The sequence below is a fragment of the Macadamia integrifolia genome, chromosome 2, assembly GCF_013358625.1.
Source record: "Macadamia integrifolia cultivar HAES 741 chromosome 2, SCU_Mint_v3, whole genome shotgun sequence".
NCBI lineage: Eukaryota > Viridiplantae > Streptophyta > Magnoliopsida > Proteales > Proteaceae > Macadamia > Macadamia integrifolia.
In genome coordinates this window covers 24,857,229-24,865,849 of record NC_056558.1, presented here as the reverse complement: position 1 = coordinate 24,865,849, position 8,621 = coordinate 24,857,229, and the positions used below count along the sequence as shown (strand labels likewise).

The window sequence follows — 8,621 nt, the reverse complement described above, 5'->3', positions numbered from 1 at the left end:
CTCTAGCCTCCTTAACATTGCACAATGCATTTTAAAATCTTGAGGCCCATGGGCCAAATATGACAATATCGTGCAAAGTTAATAGGGTCAGACCATTACAAATGGTATCAGAACAGACCCCGACAACATGTGGGGTCACAACGAGGATGTTGTACCGAAATGAGGGAAGTTGTGACACCTAAGAATACGGTAAGTATGGGAGATCGGTGAGGGTGTGTACACTTTAGTCCCACATCGGCTAGGGAGAGATTACTGGGCTAGTTAATAACCTCTAGTCTTTTTAATATGACACAACACGTTTTAAAGCCTCGAGGCCTATAGGACGACACAACACGTTTTAAAGCCTTAAGGCCCATAGGCCAAAGAAAACAATATTGTGCAATGTTAATGGGGTGGGGGTGTTACAGTATGAAGTACAGTTCATCCTACAAAGGAGAGGAGAATATTAGTTTTGCAATAATTGCTAACATTAAAGCTGAAAGCAATTCCACCTTTGCTTAGGTTGACATTTTTTTTTTTTTGATACGTAGGGAGGGAAGTAGGTAACAGGAGGCTCGAACTTGAGACCTCTTGGTGAGCATGCTATTTTTTTGCTTAGGTTGACAGTTAATCCATTTAGGTCAGCAAAAGTATTAAGAATGCATTTGATGGTTTAAATATCATCAGTGGTAGCATGACAAAAAATGAAAATTTCATTTGCAAAAAAATAAGGGCGAAAATTTAGATGCCTTGCGTGCCACCTTAATTCTTAAGAACATGTTTAAGTCTCTATATGTACACAATAATTTGGAAAGGCCTTCCGTGACAAGAAGAAAAAGGACTAATGAGGTAGCTGATGAGGTCTCCCCATTTGTTCCCAGTGTGTTCATCAAGACATTAACAAGATTCCTTTTTTTTTTTTTTCAGATAATAAACATTAATACATATTATGAGTCCTAGTTGTTTATGAATTTCCCACTTTGTTCATCTTTGGATGAGATATATTACATTTAACCTAAATATCAATTTTCCCGATGTTTATACTAAATTATTAAATCTAATAATTATACTAATTTCTCAATTTTTCTTTCCTTTTCTTTTTAGACATTATGATTAGTGACATTTGACCAATATTTTATATCATTCTCAATGAAAACCAAATTAATCAAAAAAAGAAAAAAAGAATTGAAAAAGACAATATGGTGTTGTGCCAAGACACATGGGAGGGCAAAATGAGTGTCCTGCCCCATATGAAAGACAAAAATCCCATTGCTATTGATATTTCTACATGCATTCCCATTGGTTCAAATGCTGGTGCAGAAACTACGCAGTCTTTTTAGGAATCCTCTCCCAATAAATAAATTCAAAATTTTGCTCAAATTCTTGTTTTCAATAGTTAATTAGTTATACGTAATATATTTCGGCTGATATCCAATAAATTCTTCAATTGGATAAAATAATACGTATTATTAATAATACCCCTTAATTTACTGGACAATCTTGCCATGTCAACTAGGAGAGAGAGTATTTACCAAAAAAACTAGAGAGAGAGAGCTCAATAAATAAGCCTCTCTACGAGTAAAAATCACTAGAAAGAGAAAATTGTTAGAAATTATCCATAATCAAGACAAAGTTTGCTCACCCATGAACCGAACCAATCCACCACCCATGAGGCCATGACCGGACCACTAATCAATCCATTTTTTATGCAAAAAAACAAAAAGAAGCATAATGTTTTTGCCGGCCACCTTACGTAAATGATCGTTCTTCCAAGGGTTTAGCCAACAAAATCACAATTTTAGGGAGCCTAGACCACTACATTAATGCCTCCGGTCCAACCTGATTCACCCATTTGGTCCACCTAATAAACCATTATCGAATTACATAAGTCTGAAACAAAATAAACAAATATTTGAAAAAAACTAAAAAGAAAAGGAAGACCCGTAGAGCGAAGAGAGAGAAAGGGAAGAAAAACGAGAGAGCGAAAGAGAGTACTTGCAGCGATCGAGGGTGCAATCTAATTCTCAGAAGAGCGCGAGAAATATATGTAGAGAGAGAAAGAGAGGAAATAAAATTAAAATTAAAAGCAGAAGCAGAGAGAGAGACAGAGAGAAAGGGAAGCTCGGGAGCGAAATCGAATAAAGAGCAATCGAAGGAACATACGAGGAATCAAGCAAGTCTCTGTAGATGCGTACGCTGAATCTCAATATTTCTCACTCACAGAAGAAGCTTGAAAAGGTCGGATATGATTTCTTCTATTCTCAATTACTTCCATTTTTCCGAAGCTTAAAATTTTCCTTCCGGTTTTCTGTATTGTAATGTGTTTCTGCAAATTTTTTTGAACTTGCGGTTTAACCCTCGAACTTACTTCCAACTCAAATCCTTCAAGTGTACGTTTTGTTTAGCTTCGTTTCATGATCTAAGAGCAGAGAGAGAATTTGGGTACTCTTTACTTTTTGAATTATGATGGAATGAGGGTTTTTTCGACTTACAGGGAGGTGTTTTTCGGGGGGTTTTTTGTTGCAGGTCATGGTTGAAAATGGGAGGGAATTTGTAACGTGTAATTTTTGAACCGGGGGTTTTGGTGATTGAAAGTTAGGGTTTTGATTTTAACGGATCGGAATTTGAAAATTTTGAGTTTTCGGGGTTTTGGAGGGATTGAGTTGAGTAAGTTCGAAAGTCACTGAGATCTCTATTTGAAGGCTTTGTTTTCTGTTTTCTAGGGTTACTGTTCTTGACGATGAGATTCGTGTCTGCATTGTCTGGTCTGCACGTGGTGGAATTAAATCAAGGTTCAGGTGTCTGCAGGAGTCGCTGTTGTAAAGGGACCAAACCCTAATTCAATTGGTAATAATTGGGGTTTCAGGGTTTTGTGTTGCAATAAGTACAATTGGTGATTCTGAAAGTCTTATATGGACTTTATGTTTTGAGAAATGCAACCTTCACAGCAGCACTCGCGGATCAATCTTGCTGACTTGAAGGCACAGATAGTGAAGAAGCTTGGCCCAGAGAGGTCAAAGCTTTACTTCCATTATTTGAATGGGTTATTGAGTCTTAAGTTAAGCAAGGGGGAGTTTGATAAGCTATGTTATCGAACTGTTGGGAGGGAGAATCTCCCTCTCCACAACCAGTTGATACGTTCAATTCTGAAGAATGTTTGTCATTCGAAGGTCCCACCATCGGTTAACGAGAAGGAAGTCCGGAAGTCTGCTGTAGCTGCTGGAAAGAAATCTCCTCCAAGAGAAGATGGGTATAAGCAAAGTGGGCCCCCACCAACTCCAACTCAGTCACAAACTCCGGTAATTTGGTCAAATGGGGATGTTCCAGCAAATGCACCCCGAAAGGGCATTCGTGAAAGGAAGCTTAAAGATCGGCCAAGCCTTCTTGGACCAAATGGGAAGGTGGGGTTTCCTTCCCAACAATCTACCAATACAGACGAAAGCATCAAAGTTATTATGGAAAATGGGGATATATATCCATGTGATTTTCAGAGGCCTGTCTATCCTCACCAGGGCCTTGCGGAGCAGCCTGAAAATGACCAGGAGGTTTCGCTTCAGCGTCCTATTAAAAAACCAAGAATAAAGAGATCACAGGATGATCCGGTTTCTGTACATAGCAAAGGTCAGCTTGAATTAGTTGTTGTTGAAGATGGGGAAGAAGTGGAGCGGGCTAACATCTCCAGCTCCATTAGAAGTCCACTTACGGCTCCGCTTGGAATTCCATTTTGCTCCGCTAGTATAGGTGGGGCCCGCAGGCCTTTGCCTGTGCCAAGCAGTAGTTTTGCTAGTTATTATGACAGTGGTGGATTATCTGATACTGAAACATTGAGGAAACGTATGGAGCAGATTGCAGGAACACAGGGCCTTGTAGGTGTGTCAACAGACTCTGCTAATTTGTTAAATAATGGGTTGGACGCATATCTGAAGCGATTAATAAGGTCTTGCGTTGAGCTAGTCGGAGCAAGATCTGGACATGAGCCATCGGCGAAATCTGTCTGCAAGCAACAACCTCAGTGTAAAGTCATTAATGGCGTCTGGCCAGGTAATCAGTCACAGATGCAAAGTAGCTGTGGGCCTCTGGAAGGCACCCATGAACAGAGAAGCTGTTGTCCAATATCTTTGCTTGACTTCAAAGTTGCAATGGAGCTAAATCCACAGCAACTTGGAGAAGACTGGCCACTGCTGCTGGAGAAAATTGGTCTGCACTCAGTCGAGGAATAAAACATCGAAGGAAAACTTTGGTTTCTCCAAAGCTGTGGTTGGGTGAGCCCAACTGGTTCAAGGGGTTAACAATTGTGGACAGACACCATCTATACAGTGTCTGCCCTGTTATGGCAATGATGAACCAGATTAACTCCCCTGTGATAAGGTTCTGTCCCTTCCAAAATGAATGGGGATTGGAGCAGGAAGTCCTTGTATTCTTCTGCTGCAGGGCCATAATCAACCAGGAATACATTTGACAGCAGCCACTCAGAAGGGTATCTCAAAAGAATTTACCCATGTTTGGTCGCACTGTTGTATGTTTGGCATTTGTGTTGGTTGTCTTCCGCCATCACTGCCGATCTTGAGCTTTCTGTAATTTACAGCAAATGAAGAGGAAATTTAAAACCAGTTTTGCAGGAATATTGTTGTGTAGAATGGTAAAAGGTAAAATCACATCATGTAAGGATGGCAGTGTTGCAGTGTATGTAATATTAAAACTGAGAATTGATTGGAGTCCCAATTTTAACTACAACTTATAATCCCAAATTGTTTTAGGTGATCTAATTATTTAATATGAGTATCTCAACAAATTGATTCTGAGAACCCAAATGTTTTGAATTGGTCGCATTTATGTTAATGTTGTGTTTACCAACTGTAATGTAAACATGGCAATACTCAGCTGTTCTTATGGGTTGTTAAATTCCATGGAATTTTTTTTTTTTTTAATTATTATAATTCTGTTCTGATGTACGTATGATGTTAAAGTATCCTACTTAAGTATTGAATGAAAGAACTGTGTAAGGTTAGGATACATGCTCGGGGGAGAACTAGTTTTTGTTGTTACTTAGCAAAACAAGAACTGGGTCATGAATATTTCTGAAGTCTTCAGAACAACTTAGCTTTTGTCATAGAAAGGAAAATGAAAAGGTCAGGAGATTCAATTTCCCCCAATAATTATTTGGATGCAGAGATGTCTTGTACCTAATACCACCGAGAAAAAAAGGGAAAAAAATTAAGGAAAAAAGTTCACAACTATGATTCATGTTGTACCTTGCTCCGGTGATATTTTTGCAGGGAACGTGTAAAACTAAGAATTGTGCGTGCATTGTTCAGTATGGATGATCGCCTTCTTTTTAACCTTGCAATTCTAGAGCAGGACTGTGGTGTGCACAATAAGTCATATGGTCAAGATAGTTCACAGCCAATGATATTTAAATGTCTGTTCTATAGAAAATCTTCTGCTGTTCTAATTTCACAGCTATGGACTTTTTGGGTTCTCACATTTTGAGTACTTGCTGTTTGTTATTCTTCTTTTATCAATCGATGTTGGGAGCATTATATGCTATCTATTCCTTTGAAGGTTTTCATTTCTTTGGCTAGAGTGTGGAGTGGAATGCTTGGTTCACTATCATTATTTTCTGTTTTAAATTCCTCCTCTATTACCCTGAATCCTCAAGTGTTGAGTTTCTTTAGTCAATAAGAGCTATATTAACAAGTAGAAAAAGCCCGCACTTGATTCAAGTTCCTTGCAGGATGCGTAAATTCGGGGTAACCATGATGAGCTAACCATTTTATATGAAAGCAATTGGCTTCCATTTGCGATCTGCAAACGATGATTGTGGAATTGGGAGGAAAGACATCTACGAATTATGACATGGTTCGTGGTTCTTGGAGGCTTCTTCATCCGATCAAAGAACGGAACTCTAGCATCCTTTTATGATCATCTTGTTACTATGGATGCCATGATCAATGGGTTGACGGGTGAATGAGCTATGAATATATGGGGTGGCTCTTTTATTATTATTATTATTTTTGGGGTGGGGGGGGGGGTGTGGAGGGTTGGTGGTATTTTGCCTTGGCACCTTGTTGTATCCAAGTTTCAACATATCGGGTTTCGACCCTGGTCGAGATTGAAATTTCGAGGAAACCATGGAAATTTGCCTACAATGGGTTTCCACCCCAAAACTGGATTTTTTTGGTCTGATTTTTTGTGTATATCCTATTTTTGACATTTCTAACCTATTCAAAGAATAAGTTTCATGAAAAAAAAAAAAAACCTAAAGTGATATTTGTGGTGTTGACCCGAGTTTGCTGGTGTACATTGACTGAAGTTGTACTACTGCCACATATATAAGTTATTAAGTAAAAATGGAAAATACATGATAAAAACAAACAAAACATAATGTAGAGGATGCAAAACAGATGATAAAAATTTAAATCATTCTACTATTTTTACAAGTACATTGCACAAAAAAAAAAAAAATATTTGGGGAACATGAGGTTTACCTTTTTGCTCCAAGAACCTTTCCTTAGGCAGATGTATTTTGGTTGTGTAATAAACTAATATTCAATTGTAGATTGATGGAGAAATTTCAATTTCTTTGTTGATTTCCTATGTTTCCCACCTCTTACAGTCAAAATAGAGGGGAGAGAAGTCGTTTTTGCAACATGGGCTTGTTTCCCACAAAATAAGCCCTTTCTATAAGGGGCTGGTTAGACCAAAATGGTTGAACCCATCGCAATTGTCAAAATTGTCGAAATTTCAGTTGGAAATTGGGGACTTTATAAGTACCAATGCATTCGTCTTGGTCTCCCTTGATGTTGAACCATGGTTGTATCAGCTCCATGAAGGGGAAAATGGGAAAAAAAAAAAAGCTGTTTGCAGGCAAGAGGAAGAGATTCACAGGTAATGGCAATTTTAACTAGCCTTATTCCTAAAGATGCATGATACAGTCATTCATTCTCCTTTTTTATGTGCTTGTAGACAAAGCATTGCTGCATTTACAGGAGCTGATCTTGGCTTACCAGTTATAATCCCTTTCCAATCATTTGAGCGTTGAACTTGATATAGTTCATGTTTCCTTGGAAATATAAAACTACTGGATATATTTTTGTCAGCAGAATTATTCTTCGACCACAAGAAGGCATAGGACAGCAATACAGAGGTATTTTCTTTTTTTGAAAAATTATTTTGTGAATCAGGTATCTCTCTATGTGCCTGAACAGTCTTTTTTTTTATTTATTTTTTATGGTTGCTTTGCATTGGTGACCAAAAGGTTTGGTACATAAATATCTGACTGCTCCTGACCTTTTTCACCTGACAATATTGTGAGGGAAGATAGGACCGGTGATTGAGTATCCCTTAATTTCTTGCGCAAAGGTATGAGTTTAGTCCTCTAAAATTTTCCGGAGTAGTTTTTTCAGTTTATCCTGCTTGCAAATTTTTTGTATAAGATACCATGCTCCTCGTGTTCCAATAGAAAGGCCTCAGCTATTTTCAAATATTTCCTTTGTTTCCATACATTATTTATCCTACAAATGCTTTCCTTTAATTTTATTGGAATATTCCTGCTTGCTCTTAGTCTCTGGCTGTAGTTGCATGAAATTTATTATTAGCATGGCCTGTTCAAAATTAATTATACTGAAGTTAATACGTCTAGTATTTTCATCCAATTTTCATTTGTTATTGTATTGCGGAATAGCTCCTTATGTTTTTTTGTGGCATTCTTTTGAATTTTTTTTTTCTAAATTTGGATTTTTATATATTTATTCACTTTGCCTCATTGGTGTTCTTCAAGACTTCTATTCATTCTCTTTTAATGTACCCTTCATGGAGTTCATCATCCCCTTGAAGTTCCTCGAAGTGCGTCAACCCATCCTCTATGATTACATCCATACATTCAAGAGTCACTCGAATTTCTCTACAGATTGAAGATGGATGTGCACCGTGCTACAATCACCCTTACATTCTTCAAAATTCGAGGACGGATTTTTTTCTAAGAGGGGGAGAGTTGATGTAGATCGAACTTGCAAAAGAAGGGGGCTACTGGTTGACGGTTCTATCAAACCAGACCAGCCAGCCCCAATATTGGCCCATCAGGCCAACTCAAAACCAGAATTTACTGTTCACGTGAACAGTAATTTGGTCACTTTTTGTTTCCTTTTCGGGTTAACAAGTAGCCAAAGTTAGTTTTAGTATTCTAGAATAGTCATTTATTGTCTTATGTTAGTTTCTTAGTGAAAAAGTTGGTTTTTAGTTGCTAAAATCAGTTAGTTTCTATTTATGTTTACTTTCAGTTAGTTTCTATTTTATGTTTACTTTTTTTGTTATGTCTTTGTGTCCAAGCCAGGGTTCAAGAGCTTGTTTCGTTGCGGTGGTTTCAAAACCTCTGAAATACCGAAATTTTATCGACATGGTATACTTTTTCTCATGTGTTTCATTGGCCATTGGAGGGGAGCTAATGGCTGAACTGGCCAAAATTAGTGAAATGAGTTAAACGAAATGACCGAGATGGCCGAAATTTCAACGAAATAGTGCTTTTTTGGGGCTGAAATGAGAGAAATTTAGAAACGAAATGACCGAAATGTGACTGAGAGGACTGAAATTAAGTACTTTTATATTTCGTTTGCCATTTCATCTTGGTAAAAAAAAAAAAAAAA

The 8,621-nt window shown here is 37.8% G+C and overlaps 1 protein-coding gene and 1 long non-coding RNA gene across 2 annotated transcripts in view; one reads left to right on the top strand and one right to left on the bottom strand.

Moving 5' to 3' along the window:
- Positions 1-1,791: 1,791 nt before the first annotated feature.
- LOC122068997 lies at positions 1,792-4,753 on the top strand. The gene is made up of 2 exons (XM_042632920.1): positions 1,792-2,217; positions 2,703-4,753. Exon 2 carries the CDS (start codon positions 2,913-2,915, stop codon positions 4,197-4,199), a length of 1,287 nt encoding a protein of 428 aa, XP_042488854.1. The 5' UTR covers positions 1,792-2,217; positions 2,703-2,912; the 3' UTR covers positions 4,200-4,753.
- The window catches only part of LOC122069003, an 18,773-nt gene continuing 14,571 nt past the window's right edge, over positions 4,420-8,621 (bottom strand). The window contains exon 4 of the long non-coding RNA XR_006137316.1: positions 4,420-4,551. This is a non-coding gene — a long non-coding RNA (uncharacterized LOC122069003). The remainder of the gene's footprint in view (positions 4,552-8,621) is intronic.

What these genes read in the sequence shown, in the direction of transcription:
- LOC122068997 (XM_042632920.1), top strand. Translation starts at nt 2,913, where the DNA reads ATGCAACCTTCACAGCAGCACTCGCGGATCAATCTTGCTGACTTGAAG.